Raw genomic sequence first — 21,085 nt, forward strand, 5'->3', positions numbered from 1 at the left:
GGAGAGGAGCCAGCCTGCCCCTTGAACCTCCACAAGGGCTCCAAGCTCAAAGTCAGCCGATGGGACAGGGGGCAAAGGGAGCGTGTAGCTGAAAACAATGGGGCTCGTTGGAGATCTGAGGGAGAAAAAGGCTATCACTGGGTGCTTTCGTTTTCCTCTATTCACCCACCTCCATCCCTAATTGAGAACCCCAAAATTCACCAGAAAGCCCTTCTCTAAAGAACTTGAAAGAAATTTTTAAACTAAGCTTCTATTCTCGATGTGAACAACTCAGAATAAAATGTTTTCAGTCTTGTATCAGAGGGAGCCAGGGACCATAACCATCACCATCATGATGTCATAAAATGGCTCTTCCAAGATACTTACCCTGTTGTGTAAGGGATGTTTATGCCTCCTAGGTTAATACTTTCACATCCCACAATGAACAGAGTTGAAAAGCACAGTAAAGACACTCCGCTGCAGATCATTGCTAGTTTTGCAGATTCTCTTGCACCAAGTTTCAATTTTTTTATAATGTAGCCTCCCAGGACAATGCCAACCCCAGCGCTAGGGACAATAATAACACCTGGAGAGAAGGGAAGGACAAGATTAATTTGAAGTAATTAATGCTATTGTTCTCTTTTTGTCTCTTTTTTTATCACCATTTACCCCCCGCCAATACCCTTCTCCACCTCCACCCCCACCAACCCTTACGATCTATTTGTTTTCTAAATACTGTTTCTATTTACTTATTAGTACTAAGGTAAAGAACAAACATACTGTAATCAAAATTGGCAGTTATAGTAACAGTCAACAGGGATACAGCATAGAGAATATAGTCAATAATATTATAATAACTATGTCAGGTGGGTACTAGATTTTTGGGGTGATCACTTCATAAGTTATATAAAGGTCTAATCACTATGTTGTACACCTGACAAGAATATAATATTGTATGTCAACTGTTATGATTTTAAAAGAAAAATTACTTTAAAAATAGTATAATTAATAAATCTAAGTGTGTGATTTTATAGTATAATTTATTTTCAGTACATGCAAACCAACAAAAGATTCCTTTTCAGAATATTAAAAAACTTTTATAAAGCAATAAAATAAAAACATGCAATCCATAAGAAAAGTAAGAAAATTTCTTCACTAAAGAGGAAATCCAGGTTCTCAATAAACACATGCAGGTACTCAGCCTCATTAGTAAGAGGGAAATACAAGTTTAAGTCACCTGAGGTACTGCTCCCCACCCCCACCCCCAATCACACCGGTAACAATTTCAAAGGCTGACTCCCACAAGCTGGCAAAGACACGGAGCAATGGGCACGCTCTGGTGGGATGTAAACTCTGACACCGACTTAGAGAAACAGCTTGGCCTTCCTCTGGTCGAGCTGAGGATATGCACACCCTTTGACAAGCAATTCCATTCCTAGATCTACACCCTGAACAAACCGAAAGAAGGGTACACGAGATCTGAAGAAATGTAGTAGCTAAAAGCTGGAAATAAACCAAATGTCCATCGACAGGTACAACATGTAGTAAATGCGTACAGTGGAATGCCACGCCCCAGCCGTAAACGTCAGAAACCTGCCCGCGCATAACCATGTGGGTGAATGGTGCAAACACCATGTTGAATGAAAGAAGCAAAAACACAACAGAATGTATGTGTGATTGCAAATTTGTATTAAGTGCAGGAATAGGTACAATGAAATGATACTGTTTAGAAATGCATGTATTGGTAGTACAACGATGAAGAAAACCCAAGAAGTAATTACCATAAAAGCCAAGATAGCGGGGGGGCATGGGCAGGATCCAGAGAGGGCCCAGGGGGCTCCTGGGGCACTGAAAATACTCCATTCCCTGACTTGGGTAATAGTTACACATGTGATCACTTCATAATTATTCATTATCTTTAAATTCTGTTTAATGCACTTCTCAATGCATTATATTTCGCAGTAAAAGTATTTTTAAATAGTCACAGTGCCTGCACCAAGAACCTTACAATCTAAAAGAGGACCAAACAAAAAAATTCAGAACACATTAAAGGAATTATGTAAAGGGCAGGGAGAACACAGGAAAGGAAGCGTCCGAGTTTCCCCTGGGAGAAATCAGGGAGGGCTTGACAGAAGTGGCAGTATTTGAGCCGACATTTGGCTGATGAGATAGAATCTTTGAAATTTGAAAGATGAGACAAAATCTGTCCAATACACCAGCACAGAGAGACCATCCTACACAAATGAACATGTGCAGAGGCATGAGAGAGAATTGAGGGTTGAGCGCAGCCCACACAAGCTGGGAGTGTAGAATGAATGCAAGCTGCCGGGAAGTGGTGGGCCACGGGGAGCAGAGGTAAGGCAGAGCGAGGCCATGAGAGATCATGAACGGGAGGTCAGGTTGTATCTCTGGGCAATGAGACACCCTGAAGAACTCTGAGCTGGGGTCTGGCAGGATGGAGGTGTGTGTTACAAAGATAATTTCTGGCCCTAAGATGGAAGACGGCTTAGATGGAGTCAAAACTGGAGACAGAGGAGTGGTCAGAAGGGTACTGGAGAGCCATGGTCAGGCTCTACACAGATGGCACGATAAGCTAGTGAAGGAGGACAGGGACAGAGAAAACACCGCACAACCTGTGCAACGAGCAGCTAGAAATGCCTCCCACCGTCGCATGTGGGTCTTAGCTCAGAAGACCTGGGCTGGGGCACTTACGACGTGTGGCAGATCTCATGGCACAGGCAGGATGTCCCAACAAGACTAAACAAAAACTGAAGGGCCAAAGCCAGCGTCCCGGAGAGCACCAGTAATAATGGGGATCATAAACAGATGAACCCACAGAGGACACTGAAAATGAGCAGCCATGGTGGGGAAGAGGAAATCTAGGAAAGTTAAATGTCCTAAAAGGGGGAAGCTTGGGCTTTGGATTCAGAAGGACTGGAATTCAAATCCTCACTCCACCTTTCGTAGCCATGTGATCACATATAAGCACAGACTTCCTCACCTGATCATGGAGATCTCCTTTTCACACTAAAATGAAGACTGCTGGCACCCTGTGAAGCCACAGCGCACTGTATCTTGCACACAATATAAACTGTAGTTACTACCATTACAGCTGCACCATAGAAACCACGGAAAGGGAGTTTCATGAGGAAATGAAGAGTGCCAAAGGCCTCGGAGAAGCCCGGGAGGATAGAGACTGAAGGAGACAACTACGCCACTGGAGATCTTGACAAGAACTTCCAGGGCATCCTGAAGGCAGAAGCCAGACTGCAAGGGGTTGAGCAGTCAGCCATGAGGATTTGGAGACTGGCATCGGCACTGCCTTCCAGAACTTCGGCTGAAAGAAAAAAAGAGGGCTATGGGTCCATAGGTAGAGTCGGGACCGTCAGAGTCGTGTCCGATGGTAAGACCTGGAGAGGGCTAAAGCATATTTAACGTAGAGTACTGACAAAAATAGAGCAAAAAGGCGTGGGAAGGAGAATGTGGAGCAAACAGGTTACTTCGGAACAATGCAAGATCCGCCCCCTTTTTAATGAAGAACTTGAATGTTTTGTTATTAAACTTTGTTTTCCTGCAAGGCCCCTACCTCACTGTATAAAAAGAGCACCAGCAAACTCTCAGTGTATTGCAAAATTAAGATAGTATTGTTCATCATCTAGCAACTATAACAACTAACAACACTTTTCTCCACAGACAGTTAGTTCCAGTGGAAAGATCATGAAGTATTTTGACCCAAATCCAGAGACTGATGTAAGCAAGTTACAATCTATACTAATAAAAGGGTAATATGCTAATTAGACCAGACATCTTCCGGACATCCATCCGGACATTGTTCCTCACAAAGCCACAGTGGCAGGGGCCAAGGCACAGGCAGTTAGGGGTGACCAGACCAGCAGGAGAGGGCAGTTAGGGGCAATGAGATCGGCAGGCAGGTGAGCAGTTAGGAGCAGTCCCAGATTGTGAGAGGTATCTCCGACTGCCGGTTTAGGTCCGTCCCTGTGGGATCGGGCCTAAACCAGCAGTCAAACATCCCCCAAGGGGGCCCGGATTGAAGAGGGTGCAGACCAGGCTGAGGGACACCTCCCCCACCCCACCTCCAGCACGAATTTCATGTACCGGGCCTCTAGTATTATATAAGGCTTAAGGTATATAATATCTTAATATGTTAAGATAGTAATGTTATCCTTGAAATACATAATTTTTATAACTAGATTGTACCATGGATGATTTCAGAAATTCTGAAGTTTAGAACTGTAGTAGTCTTGCCTAAAAATCATAGGTTATTGTGGGAAAAATGCATATTGTGTTTATTTGCAATCATTAAAAAGCTAAGGGGTATTTTCTTCCAACAGCATAGCTGTAGTTTCTTTTCCCACTGGTATTACTAAAAGTTGCTATTTTAAGTCTTCCATCCAGCACTAATTTAAGACAACTATGCCAGATCAAGCTGTTTCACACACTTTACTTAGGGGGTTCCATGTTCACTCCTCAGTAGAGTTTATGTATTTCTCACAGACTTCTCTCATTGGCTCATCTACTCTGAAGGGTTACTCCGTGTCATCTTGATCAGCCAACCATCTTCACCACACGACCTGTTGACAAGTCCTGGATTTTCTGCAAGAGCTGCACTAATTTCAGTTACTTCTCCTGATAGAGGAGAATAGAGTTCACCAGCAGCTTTCACACTTTCCAAAGCACCAAACTCGTCTGGTTTGTTCAATTTTCTCCCAATTTCAGGCAGATGACAGTAAACAACACCTCCTGAAGCTTCCTGTGCAAAATTGCTGATTCCCACTGTTCCAATACCACTTTCTGTGGTTGTCCATTCATGTTTCTCTGTGAACTGACCCCACGAGAGCAGTTTGGGGCCGGCAGGCAGCATCTGTGAGGCGCTGGCCTCAAGCTCCAGGGCGGAGCAGGCTGCAGACCCCACGGGCTGCATGCTCCCCAATGCTGGGAGCACCCTGTTCGCAGGAGTGTGGGGTCCGCCACAACCCCTGGACCATCCCCCAAGATCTTTGAGAGGTGAGGAGAATGTGGGGTTACAAGCACAGGTGATCAGATTAGCCCTGGATAGAGAGAGATCCCTGCCTCTGTGCTGGGAATAAGATGGAGGAAGGGGACAGGGGAGGAAAGAAGGCGAGAAGTCTCTAGGTGGGCAGTAGTTTTGCTGTTTCATTATTTTCCCATTATTTTGGAGACAGTGTAATATATGTTGTGGCCAACCATTTGAAAAACATAGGAAAGGGTGAAGGAACAAAAATCCACTGCTTAGGCATTTCCTTCTAGATTGTTTATTCTATGCCTTTTTCCTTTAAGAATTGATAACATGCTGTCGATTTGGTTTTGTATAGCTTTGGTTTTTCATTGTGTGTGTGTGTTTTCTGTATAATTAAAAATAAAAGTAACTCCTAGAGGGACAGGATCCTGAGATAACCATCGCAGGAGTGAAGAGAGCATGAAATAGCAAAGTGCTGGGGGCCTGGCACGTGGGGAGCCCTGCATGTCCAGATGACACCAGACTCCAGAAGCCTGCGGCTGCGCCAGTGCGGGTGCGCGTGGGCAGGCTTGCCTCTGCGCGTCCAACCCCCGACGGGAAGGAGCAGACACGGATGGTTAGCTGCATCTTAGTCTGAGCTCTGCCTGGCAACCAGTGTGCATCTTGTAATCCTCACCGCAGTCCCGATTTCATCACATCCATCACGGCTTTGCACAGATGAGGACAACCAAAGCTCGGAGAGGTGACTGGACCAATAGTGCACACAGGGGAGCGGGGCTCTGAATAAAAACTGGGGTCTCTGATTCCCAGCTCTGTCCACATCACCGCAGCAGCCTCCTTGAAGCAGCGGGTCCGGGGCACCCCCACCCCACCCCCCAACCCCCAAAACTGACCTGAGTTCTGCCTGAGCTTAGAGGAGCAGGTTACTAAAGTCTCCTTCTCCTCAAGGAAAGGTGCACATGCTGTCAGCATGATGAAGTGGGCAGAGCTTTGCATTTAGAATGAAAATGGTACATTGAACCAGTTCCGAAGTCAATGGAACAGTTTATGAGTGACGGGCACTGTGCCAGACCCCCAGGACAACAACAAAGCAAACCTCCACGCCCATAGCTGAGTCAGAACCTAAAAGCAGTATCATTAATTCCACGATGCATCCTAATTAGTACTCAGCTCTTAAAAATAGGACATTCGTCATCAGTAAATATGAGGTTACATCAAACAGACTAAACACCCATTAAAGTCTTCTCCTCATGCCTCCTGTCATCTAAATGTCACCACACCGTCAAAACAGAAGGGTTCTAACGACTCACTCACGCTAATCCCTACATGGCTCAGGTCTGCTGCTTGAGAGACTCAGATGCTTCCTGTTGGAGTTCATGGCCTACGGGATGAATGGGGAAGATTTGGGGCTGGGGAGCAAGGGGGTGGGGTAAGATAGTAGAGCCTTCTCAGGGCCCCTGACTCGGGGGAAGCAGCTCTGGTAATGTGGGGCTGGCTTATGGAGATCATGGAGGGGCTGGGAGCCACTTCCCCCACCTACCACTCCACTAACTAGCCCCACCCCAGTCCCCCACCCCCTCGTGAAGAGAGGGAAATAATTTGTGGGACGGGCTCTCCAGGCAGAAGCTATCTCACTCAAATTCACCTCACTAACCGGTGCTCTCCTTCCCTTCCCTCTGCTCCCAGGCCCCAGCCAGCCAACCCACCCTCTACTGCCTTCACTCCTCTGAGCTTCTGAGTCTGATCCACCTCCCTTCCAGGTTCTGCAGTCCCCGACTTTCTGCTCTTCACACTCTCTATGGCCTACCCATGGGAGGGGCACCTATAGGAGGATGATCAGGACACCTCATCAGCAGATACCCAGGCACACCTCCACTACAGTATGAGGGAGAGAGGATGGGAGCCAAGCTTAGAACGATGGGAACACCTGGACTAGGCCTGGGACCCACCTAAAATACAGGTGGTCGAGGAAAGAAGCTAATGCAACCGCAGGATTTGTCTAAGAGACAAATGCAGCTCAGAGCGTAGGTGGTGTAGACAGATTCCCTGAGGTTGAAACTCAGCTCTGCCACCTCCAAGCTGCATGTTTCTGAACATCCCCGGCCTTGGATTTTCTCATCTGTAAAATATGAGTAAGAATAGTGTCTTCCTCATGGGGTTATTAGGATTAGACAAGGAAAGACATACGAAGCGCTTAAAGCAGTGTCTGACCCATAGGACACACCCAGTAAATGTCAGCAATCATCATAACAAACATGAACATCAGTAGTCTCTGCCCAATATTGAGTTTAACATTTGCACAAAGAACTAGAGCGTAATTATAATTAGGCAAATTTCTATACACTATTTAATCTATAGAATTGAATGAAGCTACAACTAATGGTCTAACATAGGGCTCTATGTTCTTTAATATGCAAACCTCTGTTAGCTATTTAGCTACTGTGTGTACATATCTGAATCTAAAGAACTCGTTGCTGCATTAATTCATAAAAAGTCTGCTTTCCAGTTTCCATTTTCTCCTCTTATTTATCAAAGCCAATTGACCTGTCAATTGTCCCACTTTCGTTCTTTCTCTTATATCATGCATTATTATAACAATCAGTGAACTTTTTACCCCAGAGTCACACTATTGCTTGCCCTTATAGTAAAGTGAAGCTGCATGGAGCCCAAAGGTCTTTACGAAAAATGATATTCAGTGAATTACCGAATATTAAAGTTAATGGAGGACTTTTTCCTCTTCATTCCAATTTTTGTCAATAGACAGACATTACGTACTTCAATGAACACATAAAATATGCCCAAGCTTAATGCATCATTTGGAGCAAAGAAAAATCTTCGACTGAAGGAGAGATGGGGAAATTTGGGTGATTCACTCATTATTAAGAATGTTTTATGGAGAAAAGTGAGGAAAACAAGGGGAAAAACAAAACCAAAAAAATGAAAGACTGTTTTAAGTCCAGGGAACTTCAACTGTGCTGCAGCTGTTGCTGTTATTAACAAAACAACAGTGCGCTCATGGGTCCCGGAGCCAGCCTTGCCATGGGGTCTGCATCTTGTTTACTTCTCTGTCTTTCCTGCTAGACCATAATGTTCCCGTGCACAGTAGGGACGTTATCTTTATTCTTCACAGCTTTTCAGCACTTGCCAGGACGTGGTAAATGTAGGGCTGAATGACTTATTTTGTTACTTACAATTTCCTGCATAAAACCTTCAAATGACTTATTCATTTCAGTCTTCGCGTATTCCTTGAACTGGGCTATATCTCATTTTACAAACAGGAAATCGAAGATCTAATTTGGGGCGAAAACTTGCTAAAATCATTTAAAACTGGCAGGCACTAAATAGCTAGAATGATGCCTGGAAAATCTCATCGTTATCAAAGTTCTGAATTGAACATTATTAGCAAAAGCTTAACAGCCAACCTGCTAAAGGTGGCAACATGTGTGATGTCGGGAGACCCCCGACACCTCCATTCTGTCGTGAAATCACCATGGTGTGGGGTGTCCTGTGGTGAATTAAGTTCACAGACACAGATTCTCAGAATCTTAGCTGTCCTCGTGATCTTCTCCTAAATGCACTGACCCTCGCTCCGTATTCCAATCCAGAGGTTTCTTAGTGAAGCTGAAAATAGATGACTTGCCAACATAAGACTCTGAATCACTAAGAAATATCATTGTAAGCCGCTATGACTTTCAAGTTCTGCTGCCTCCTTTGGGGAAGGTGGCTAGGCACAAGGAAGGGGAGAGAACATTCACTCATACTCTCTCCCTCCCTCCCTCCCTCTTTCCCTCTGTTTCTTTCTCTACACACACCCCCACACAGATGTTGAGTATATGCCAGATGGTGTGATAACTACTCTGCATATAGTATCTCATTTAATTCTCAAACTTGTAAGGACTTTGAGTTGCTCTGAAATCAGAATGTGTCCTACAATCAACAGGGTCTCTGCTCTGTGTCATAATCTAATTAAAAGCATTTTTTCCTCTCATCATAATTCAAAATCATGGTGCATCTCACCATGAATGATGTCTTAGACTGGGAAGAGCATAGCATTCTTTCCACATCCCAGATGAGGAAACTCTGAATGAGGGGCGGAGCAGGACAACGAAGTCCTGTTTGTTTCACTTTTCTGAAGACTATGCTTCTAATCTGATGATACAAAATCAACATTTTCCTATCACCAGGGTAAATTATTTTATCCCGTTAAGCTCCCACTTTCCCTTGAAAACATTTTCTTGTAGGAAATGAATACCAATCACTGCCAGAGGGGAATAAAAGAAGAGACTATTTTAAAAATTCAAACCTTGAAGCTAGAAAAATGTAGTGGTCTGGGAATAGGCAGCATGGTAAGTATACACTTTCACTAACAATGCATAGACCCACAAAGTATTCCAAAAGTACAACATGTCTTTTTCTCTTTTTTATCTCAGAAATGCCTTCACAAACAACGAGTGAGGTGTAGCATTAGAAGTCATTTATGGTAACTTTTTAATAATTCACTGGCTGTTTTAAGACTGAGAACACTATTTCTTGAAGTCCATATTATCGCACAGCACAACACTAAGTCAAATTGCAAAGGAGGAATAGCAACGTGTAGAACATTGACCAGATTAGAAGAGGCAGCATATTCCATCATCAAAGCTCCCAGGACCCGAAGAGGAGCCTATGGGCCCCTCAGGAGAATTTTCTGGGAGTTCCTTTAGGAATTCTCTGGAGGCGATGAGCTGGCCCAGTAGCTAGTCTCACACCGGGCTGTGCCCCTCTCTAGTTCCAGAGTAGGGGTGCCAGAAGACCCCCAGCACTAACGAGAAAGAACAGAGAGAACGCTGCGGAATTGCTAGCACAGCCTTGCAGAGATTCCCAATCGAGGCTTTCACAGGAGTTACACACTTCTGCAAACCTTAGCCACCCTCCCTTCAGTCTGGCGATAGCCATCTGAAACTCATATTTAATTCCTACTTGGGCAAATGGTCTCATTCACCCAGAATAACACTTTCTTCAACTCTGCCAGCACAGGGAGGCACTGTGCGGTGGGAGAGAAATCTGAGAACCCCAGCCTTGAAGAGTCAAGGCATCACCGAAGGAAAGGTAATAATAAGGTGCATTCACCGGAGAGAACAACCACACTTTTCATTTCAGGTTCCTGCCGAGCTCTGGCTGAAATACTACCGAGAGGCAGCTGCCGAGCTGTGTCATGCAAAGAATCCAAAAATCAAATCAATATTCCCTCTTTCACGGCTTAGAAACCTACAAGAGTTTTCTGCATCCGGGCGATAGAACCACAGAGGGCACAAGGTGCAATGATGAAATGCAAAAATCAGAGCTTCCGTTTGCGCTGGGAAGCAGGGTGAAACTACAAAAGCTTGAAACAAGTTGCTGCTAACTGAGAGGGGAAGGGACCCTTGCAGAGGAAATCTCATAGGAGAATAATGGGAGCTCATTAACGTTTTCAGTGATCAAATAAGCTGCAAACTCAGCCCTGGGTATTGAGTTACAGGTCTTGGTTTCCTACGCGGTGGCCAGTGCCAAGTGCAAAGCCCTCTTTGGAGGCCCATCGGGCGAGATCCATTTTCTGTCAGCAGTTTTCAGCTTCTCCCCTTCCCACTGTTGTCCAAATCCAGCAGCTCACAGAGCTTTCCCATCTCCCATCGAGACAGCGTCATCGCGTCCACTAATAGCTGAGCCGAAAAAGCCTCACAGATATCCTCCCCCCTGAGAGAAGCAAACAGACGTTTACAACTATTTATGCGGCGGGGGAGGGGGGGAGGAATTTTTTGGTACAAACTTCTACACACCTAACCTGTACTGGTTAGAATGGCGTTGCCCCACAAGGGCCGGGTGGAAATTTTGCTCATTAAAAGCCTGGTTAATCCTGCCAAATTTATAGCAAGGACCAGGGCAGCCACGTAATAAAATAGTCAACTCACTAATAGAATATGTTTCTTTTTCTTTTTCATTTTTTATTGACAGCTTCATTGTGCTGTAAGTCACATATCACACAAATCGCTACTTAAATAAGTGTGCAATTCAATTTTTTTAGTATATTCACAGATATGCAACCATCACCATAATCACTTTAGAACATTTTCATCACCCCTGAAAAAACCCTGTATGCAGAGGTTTCACACCCATTTCCTCCCAACCCCCTCCCTCAGTCCTAGACAACCACTAATCTATTGCTAGTCTCCACAGACTTGCCTATTATAGACATTTCATATAAATGGAGTCATATAATACCTCAGTGTGGCTTGTCACTTAACACAATGTTTTCAAGGTTCATCCATGTTGTAGAATGTATTGAAACTTCCTTTCTGTTTATGCCCAAGTAATAATCCATGATACCAATTACCACATTTTATTTATCCATTCATCAGTTTATGGACATTTGGGTTGTTTCTGAATGACATTGAATAACATTGCTATGAACATGCATGCACACGTTTTTATGGAGACACGTTTTCATTTCTCTTAGCTCTATGCCAAGATAGAAATGGAATGTTTGGATCATATGGCAACTCTATGCTTAAGGAAGTGCCGAACTGTTTTTCCAAAGCACCTGCACCATTTGACATGCCTACCAGCAGAGTGTGAGGGTTCCACCTTCCCCATGTCTTTACCAGCACTTATCATCACAGATAGTATCTGATTATAGTCATTCAGGAGGGTGGGAAGTGGTATCTCACTGTGGTTTCGATTTGCATTTCCTTGATAACTAATGGTCACCTTTTCAAGTGACCACTGTATATCTTCTTCAGAGAAATGTCTATTCAGATCCTTTGCCCACTTCTTAATTGGCATATTTGTCTTTTTATTATTGGGTCGTAGGAATTCTTTATATATTCTAGATATAAGTTTCTTATTAGAAACATCTGTTGCAAACATTTTCTCCCATTTTGTGGTTGTTGTTTTTTTACTTCTTTGATGGTGTCCTTTGATGTACTAAAGTTTTTAATTTTGATGAAATCCAATTTTTTTGTATTAGTTGTATTGTCTAATCAAAGGTCACAAAGATTTATGCCTACATTTATTTCTAAGAGTATTACAATTTTAGCTCTTATATTAAGGGCTTTGATCCACTTTGAGATAATTGGTATAACTGAGCTAACGTTCACTTTGTGTTATTTACAAGTGGGGTGTTAAGTTAACTTCCAAAAAAGTTATAAAAATATATAATTTTTAAAACATATTTTAATTTAGCAGGAGACATTTATTGAGAAACTGCTATATTTTGGGCCCTGTATTAGACGCTGGAGCTACATGGTGAAGAAAGATTGATAAAAATTCGTACCCACATTGAGTTTACAATCTACTGGGGAGAAATAGACAATAAATAAAACAATGACTAGGAAAATTATACTGACTGTTAGAAGGTGAAAAACACTCCAGAGAAAATTCTTCAATCCAGCAAGGAAAATCGGGAGTGCTGGGAGAGGAGTAGCATTGTTAAATGAGGAATGCTGGGTTAGGTCTCAATGACAAGTGGCCATTTGAGCAAAAAGTTGGAGAAAAGGTAGTGAAGCATGCACAGGAAATAAAAGACACCCCAATCACACACTGTTTTCATCTACTCGTTAAAGAAGGGGCCAGGGCCATTTGGATATTTATAACATCATTTGCAAGCCATACAAAACTATCAACTCAAAAATTAGCCTGTTATATTTGGTCAAACATTTACTTAACTCACCCCTAATGCCTTGGCAGGGCCAGACCAAATGATTTCAAGGGCCTTAGAAAGCCCTCAGACCAGATGCTTCCCACCCTTGCTTATTGAGAGCCAAGAGTATTAAAGGTCAGAACATTTTATAACTAGAAGAAAATTAAAAATTAATTAACCTTCCTTGCTCTCTGAAGGAGAGAGCTTAAGCCAGAAAAGCTAAGAACTTAGGGAAAGACAGTGACAGTTGGGATGCACGTCTTAACCAGCGTGCCACATACTGCACTTGTTACCTGGACATGTTGTCTTATTTCAGAAGACATGCGTACAGACAGAAAAAGCTAAGAACGATATGATTTCACTCATAGGAGAAATATAAAACTGAAACTTATGAACACAAACAGCAGTGTGGTGGTTGCCAGAGAGAGGAGAGTCGGGGGAGAAAGTTGTCCTAAATATGAGGTGACCAGAGAAGATCTGACCGTGGGTGGCGGGCACATACTGCTATATACAGATTCTGTAACTTAGTAATCCACGCATGAGACCTTTACGTTCATGTTGACTGTCACCCCGATAAAATTTAATTTTAAAAAAAGGTATACATAATTCCACCAGATAATAAAATCCACAAAACAAGTGTTATGAACAAAAATGTACTCTAGTAATTTAATGGTCTGAATAGCTTTGGAGGACACCAAGCTTGCTATCAATGAGAATTTAGGCTTCAGACACCCGTTAGTTATGCAACCTTATAGAAGGTACCCATTGGGTAGAAAATATTTGAAGAGAAACATGTGCCATGGTTCATGTGTGCCTTCCTAATCTATATATATAAAAACCTAAGCGACCTGCCGATCATTCGACCGGCCAATCAGTAGCTATGATGAGCACTAACCACCAGGGGTCAGACATTCAACGCAGGAGCTGCCAAGCTGCAATGACTTGGCAGCTGCAGTTCTCGGGTGCCGCACCTGGAACCAGAGAGAAAGGAGCCCAATTACGGGGTGCGTCACTGAGAACCGCCCTCTCACAATCTGGGACCCCTTGAGGGATGTCGGAGAGCTGGTTTCAACCTGATCCCCACAGGCGAGGCCAAGGGACCCCACCAATAATATTTGTAAATATTATAATTAATAGTATATATAATAATATAATAATATAAATATTAATATAATAATTATATAATTATATAATATATTATATAATAATAATTATATAATATAATATATAATATAATGTTATATATTATAAATATTATATAATATAATATAAAATATAATATATTATATAATTATATAATATATAATATAATAATATAATATAATATTAATAATATAAATATTATAATTAATATTATATATAATATTTATTATAATATTATATATAATATATTATATTATAGGCAGTTAGGGGTGATCAGGCCAGCAGGGGAGGGCAGTTAGGGGCAATCAGGCCAGCAGGGGATTGGTGGAGCTTGTTATCATTACACTAGAGGCTCAGTGCAAGGGACTCGAATCCATGCTCTGGGCCTCTTGTGTAATGATAACAAGCTCCACCAATTGCTCTGTCTCTAAATCTCCCAGCAAAACACTAATAGGCTCCTTCCCTTACTGTTCAGATCTTATCTATTCCTGGTTTTGAAATGAAACTTCTTTTTAGAAGACAGTAATATATCCTGAACAGCTAAAAGAATAAGAAAAAGCAATAAATATTTTAAATTTATTAAAGGGAAAAAAACACAGTGTAGCAGAAGTCAATGTGATGTATGTCTTGACTAATAGCCACGAACTCTTCTCATAGCACAATGGTCACCAGTTCAAGGTCCACCCTGATATTACACTAGGGGGACTTCCCAAGGATCAAAAGTATCCCTACACCTTTTCACATCTTTACTGTCACCAAAATGAAGACACATGTCAAATAATGAGGGAGTAGCTGATGCCTTAGACAGCCGGGCTGGAACGAAAAGCAACCATTTGAGATTGGGAAGTAGACAGAATAGAAAGACTATCTTAAAGGCACAATTCAGGTTTCAGCCTGTTCAAGCAAGAAAGAACTTTGTGGTTTAGTATTTAGCAACACGTGTGCTAGTGTTTATTAACATTTTCAAAATTATTCCCACATCATAAGAAACTATTTGGATTTTGTATTTGTTTGTTATCCTAAAATCAGAATCTGGAAGGGTACTGTGGCAGAGATTATTACTTATCCCCTGATGACTACCCTTCTTTCTTCTAGAGCAGGAGTGGACAAGATTTTTTTTTTTTTTAATAAATGGCCAGATTGTAAATATTTTCCACTCTGTGGGCCAGACAGTGCCTGTTGCAACTGCTGTTGTAGTGCTAATGTAGTCATGGAGTTGTGTAAACAAATGGGCATGACTGTTTCAATAATATTTGATTTACAATAATAAGCAGCAGGCTAAATTTGGCCCAACACCCCTAATCTAGAGTAAGAACCTGGCTTATGGCCACGTGAAATACAGACTACATTTCCCAGAATCCCATGCAACTATATGTGGCCGTGTGGTAAGTTCTGGCCAATGTGATGTAAGCAAAAGTAGAACACCCATCCATGCCTTTCTTCCTTCTATCATCCTGCTGCTTGGAATGCAAAAGGTCCATGGAACCTGCTGGACCTCTCCACTGGACCATGAGGACAAGAGTCCATGATGGAGCAGAAACAGCCCCATGCTGCCTAATTATAGACTTTTTGTGAAGAACAAATAATCATCTATTTTGCTTAGACCTCTGTTACTTTGAGTCTCTAATATTCTCAAAAATATGCATAATGTAACCCTAAGTTAACACAGGAGCTCAGAGATCATCTCTTCAACTCCATTTTATAGATGATCAAGAAAAAAAAAAAATACAGCCCGGCCAGTGTTGCTCAGTGGTTGAACACCGACATATGAACCAGAAGGTCACAGTTCAATTCTTGGGCAGGGCATATGCCCCGGTTGTGGGCTTGATCCCCGGTGTGGGGTGTGCAGGAGGCAGCCAATCAACAATTCTCTCTCATCATTGATGTTTCTATCTCCCTCTCCCTTCCTCTCTGAAATCAATAAAAATATTTTTTAAAAGAGAGAGAAAAAAATGCACACACAAAAAAACCTGAGGCTCTGAAAAGATGCTAGACTTGACTTAACTTGGATCAATGGCTTGCTAGCCACTGGCTAACAATGGCTGGTCTGAAGCAAGACCTAGACCAGTAACGGCGAACCTATGACACACGAGCTCATTTTTTTGGTTGATTTTTCTTTGTTAAATGGCATTTAAATATATAAAATAAGTATCAAAAATATAAGTCTTTGTTTTACTATGGTTGCAAATATCAAAAAAATTTCTATATGTGACACGGCACCAGAGTTAAGTTAGGGTTTTTCAAAATGCTGACACGCCGAGCTCAAAAGGTTCACCATCACTGGCCTAGACTCTAAGTGTTCTGAATCTACATCCAATGTTTTTTCTACATTTACATGAGGCTAACACTCCCATAAGCACTTGCTTAAATTACAAAGGGTAGTTATTTTCTCTGTGTGACTTTTTTCCCTACCATTTAAGCCACTTGTTTCCCCTGGGAATGAATGCTCAGTTTTATTCTAAAAGTAAAAGGAAAAACATTTTTTATTAATAGATATTCGCTTTATAGTTAATTCTTCCAAATTCTATTTCTTTCTGAATAGAAAGTGTTTTAGACTAATTTTCCACCTAACGCAGCAGAAAACTCCTCAGAATTCCTTTCAAAGAATCTTACCTATTATTATCTTGAATCATGCATGAGGTATACACCCAAAAATAAATACTGTGATTAAAGGTTAAATGTGAGAGCAAGCTGACTTCAACTTTAACCAAAATTAGCAGTGACAACCTAAAATCACATGAGGGAAATAAGCCTTTTTGGGTTTTGCAAAGTATATTCATACCAATTATTTGATTGAGCAATAAAACAGCTCTGTGAACAGGTATTATATCTGCTTATTCAGATAAGGAGAGGGACTTTGGGAAAAGGAAATGACAATATAATCATCACGACAAACGTGTAGAGTACTGTAAGTCTCAAAGCACTTCCACTTAGTCTTATCCCATGAGACGGGTTCCTATTTATCCCCGTTTTCCATAAAATGACGCATTAAGAAAAATCAGACACATGGCCGATATCACCAAGCTAACAGAGCAGAGCCAGGACACAAATCTGATTTCCAAGCCAGAGTTCTTCCAGGTCTGAGAGGAGAAATCCGCTACCTGAATTCCAAACCCATTGTTCCTTCTAAAGCTGAAACCTAGTCTCTTAACTCCTGCTTAATTTTTTCAGTTAGTTACACTGTCTCGTAAAACAAATGCAAATCTTCCATAAAAAAGGAGTGTAATGTGTTGACATGTGGTATGTCCGTATATGTGTATATATGTGCAGGAAATGTGTGTATGTATGCAGTGTCTGTATGTATTTCTGATAGCCAATATTTTATTATTTATTACATCCCTGAAAATAAAAAAATAAAAAAGGATTTGAGATGTGAACAGATCCAATCTGCTTTAGACAGATAAGGATGCCCTAACCAGTTTGGCTCAGTGGATAGAGCATCGGCCTGCGGACTCAAGCGTCCCGGGTTCGATTCCGGTCAAGGGCATGTACCTTGGTTGCGGGCACATCCCCAGTGGGGAGTGTGCAGGAGGCAGCTGATCGATGTTTATCTCTCACTGATGTTTCTAACTCTCTATTCCTCTCCCTTCCTCTGTAAAAAATCAATAAAATAGACAGATAAGGAAATGAAATGTGGGAAGTTGGCATTTTTAAAGACACATGAACAGCATTATGAAGCAAAAGAAAAGGTGACTGAGAAGCACTACATCATCTCTTTCTTTGATTCCCTCCCCCCACCCTCCCCTCCAAAAAAAGATGGGTGCTCAATTGTTTAGGGCAGTGATCTTCAACCAGTGTGTCGCAAGAGGCACACCGGTGTGCCACAAGAATGTTTAAAACATGCAATGCCTGACTATGTATTCAGGGACACTGACCTATTTTCCCTTAGATTGTCAAATAAAAATATGACAACAGCCAACACATTAGCCGTCTGCTGTGAATTAATACAAATTATGCCTTTTTTGGTCTGGTCAGCAAAAAATATATTTTTTTGGTGTGCTGCAGAATTTCAGTAATTAGTTTATGTGTGCTGTGAGATGAAAACGGTGGAAAATTGCTGGTTTAGGGCAATTTCAGTATGCTTCATAGAAACAGAAGCATATAGCAAGGCACTAAAAAATCACAATATATGAGTATCTATCTATCTATTCAATTAAACAGAACTCCATACAATAATAATCCTGCTGGATTGCAGAGTCTTTCTTTCAAAAAAATTAGTTTCCATATTTTCTATTAATTACTGGCTGATCTTAAAAGTCCTCCACAAGGGACTCAAAGCTCTCCGTAATATGAAGCCAGTCCACACTATTTGTTCTATCTTATTTCCTCTGTTAAAATTCTTTCATTCATCTTCATATGCACCATAACGTGCTTCAGAGTAGTTTGCTAAATGGTAGGCACTCAGTAATCACTCGGTGAGTTCAGGGAATGGACACAGTATCCCTAGACAGGTTGAGAGAACACAGCATAGAGACAAATTCTCCGCAGGGCAGGTAGTTTTTTGTGTTGTTGTTGTTGTTGTGAATCCTCACCCAAGAATATTTTTCCATTGATTTGTAAAGAGAGTGGAAGGGAGGGGGCGAGACAGAGAAAGAAACATCAATGAGAGAGAGACACATCGATTGGTTGCCTCCGGCATGCACCCCGGCTGGGGATCAAGCCTGTAACCCAGGTACGTGCCTGTGACCGGAATCAAACCCTGGATCCTTCAGTCCGAGGGCTGATGCTCTATCCATAGAACCAAACCAGCTAGGGTCAGATAGTTTCCATTAACACAAAATTTCCACTGGCACCTTGTTCCAAGATTCTCAGAAATCTGATCTGAAGACAAATATGGCATCTACTGTTGTCAGCACTGAAAATGCACCTGATGCTTCCGCAATACTTGAAGCCACTTATATGTTTACTTAAATATTTTTAAATTCTCCCTAAAAATCTTTTATTAATGTACAGAATGCTTTGCTCAGCAAAGTTAATGTCAATGACTCTGTTCAAATAAACAAAAGTTTTAAGTACAAATTGACAGTTTGCTGATAAACATATAAAAAAATCTGTATATCTTGTAACTACAACTACCAACCCGTTGATTATGTAAATAACTAACTCGGAGAGCAAGGCTGAAATAGGAACAAAGAGAAACTTGTAATGTCATAAATACAGATGTTCTGTTGGAAAACCTTATATAGGATGTAGACATTTCACAGGGCCCTACTCTGCTTCATTACTGAATGATTCCACCAGGCTCAACTGCATTTCCAAAAGGCTTTGGTATTTATATGGAAGATATTTTGAACAAATTTAAGGAAGATGTTACAAAACAATGTTGAACTACTCTATATAAAACAAGTATATAGAAATTGTTTCTTGCATTGGTTAGAGAAGCATGTACCTATAATGTTTCTAAATATTTACTTAATAAGAAAACCAACATAAGTTATATTTATCTTAATTGCAAAGAGAGATATAGGCCTGGCTGGCATGGCTCAGGGGTTGAGCATTGACCTGTGAACCAGGAGGTCAAGGTTCGCTTCCCAGTGAGGGCACATGCCCGAGTTACAGACTCAATTCCCAGTGTGGGGTGTACAGGAGGCAGCCGATCAATGATTCTCTTGCGTCATTGATGTTTCTTTTTTTTCTTTCTTTTTTTTAAAATATATTTTATTGATTTTTTTACAGAGAGGAAGGGAGAGGGATAGAGAGTTAGAAACATCAATGAGAGAGAAACATCGATCAGCTGCCTTCTGCACACCCCCTAACTGGGGATGTGCCCGCAACCAAGGTACATGCCCTTGACCGGAATCGAACCTGGGACCCTTTAGTCCATAGGCCGACACTCTATCCACTGAGCCAAACAGGTTAGGGCATGATGTTTCTATCTCTTTCTCCCCTTCCCTTCCTCTCTGAAATAAATAAAAATATTTTTTAAATAGAGATATAGGAAAAATTTCCAATACAATGACTTGAAAAGTTTAACTACTACCTTGAAAGCACCAAATCCAAATGTTCTACCTTCTGGCCACAGTGGGAATTTGAGCCTGGCAGCAAAGCAAATCTTCTGTGGTCCATCGTGAGATGGTTCAGGTTGCAAAAGGACATTACCTCAACATCTAATAACGTCTAAGCATATGTTTCATTATTTAGTTGAAAAGAGTAAGGCACTTCCTGCCAGTGTGGTAATAACCATCTCCTGGCCATACTTAAGGGCCAAGGTATTCATTAGCTCTGGATGTGATACTGATGGGCTAAGAGAAAACATCTCTGAGGAAATGACAGATGGTGGCATGAGCTGGGAGTCACAACAGTGTGTCTCTAGTCCAAGTATGCCACTACCCATGAGGCCATGGATCCTTCAAGTAGCGTCTGTCCTTTATTTACCCACCTATAAATCTGGGATAATATTATACACCGTCCCCTATTTTTCTCCTTCCTCATCTCTTTCAATAATAATCTGATCCTCTAGTCCTACTATAGAGGATGAAATATTTGATGAATAGGGAGGAAAGCCAGGGTCATTCTCATTAATAATTAATATATATGTTGTTCTTTACACTTAATAACTACTTTGTAAATTTTTAAAACTTCACACCATTTTAAAGCTGGTAAAATTGAGGCCAGAGAAATTAGTTAACTCACTCAGGTTACATGACAGAGGCAGCTCTTGAACCCAGACCTTCTGACTCTGACATATATAATGTTTCTCGTATAAAATGTTGGCTCACTACAAAACAGGTAGGGATCACCTTACTTAAGTAGGGTATGGACCTGCTAAAATAGGACCATGCTCAGTACAAAGCTTCTGAGTTCTCAAAGGAAATATTTAATCATCGAGTTACCTTGCTCCTTGATAGTCCCTCCAAAAAAAGCAAAAAGTGGAACAATTCAACCTCATTCCATCACATGCACCAAAGGAGGAAAAATAATCTATATATATATATATATATATATGAAATTTAAAATGCCAGGAAGAGGTATTCCATACACATAAAGTAAAACGGTGAGACAATGACTGACTTCAATGCCTAGAAACAGAAGTTGTTCGCAAAATTCAAAGGCTTTTCGGGGTTGGCAAGGGGGAGGGGGATGATGGGATGCTTGTTAGTTGATCTTTGGTGAAAGGTCTTCTCATTCAATCCCTCATTCCAAAGAGGAGACTGCGGGCCAGCGAGCGCAGTGTTTACATTCCTCCGGTCATCAGCTCTACGGGTGTTCCCTGGGTGATGACTTACCCGGGCCTGATGCCCACTGTAGCAGAAATGCTCCTACACTGCTCCTGACACTTCGTTCCTTCCCCAGGGTTTTCATCCTTTTGA

General features: G+C 41.6%; 1 protein-coding gene across 1 annotated transcript in view; it reads right to left on the bottom strand.

Annotated features, from left to right (window-relative positions):
* Window positions 1–21,085, bottom strand: part of SLCO5A1 (solute carrier organic anion transporter family member 5A1) — a 102,648-nt gene that overhangs the window by 15,001 nt on the left and 66,562 nt on the right. Inside the window, exon 6 of the mRNA XM_036338475.1 lies at window positions 367–565. Within this exon, the coding sequence (XP_036194368.1) occupies window positions 367–565 (199 nt within the window). The remainder of the gene's footprint in view (window positions 1–366; window positions 566–21,085) is intronic.

Source organism: Myotis myotis, unplaced genomic scaffold (assembly GCF_014108235.1).
Source record: "Myotis myotis isolate mMyoMyo1 unplaced genomic scaffold, mMyoMyo1.p scaffold_m19_p_16, whole genome shotgun sequence".
NCBI classification, from domain to species: Eukaryota; Metazoa; Chordata; class Mammalia; order Chiroptera; family Vespertilionidae; genus Myotis; species Myotis myotis.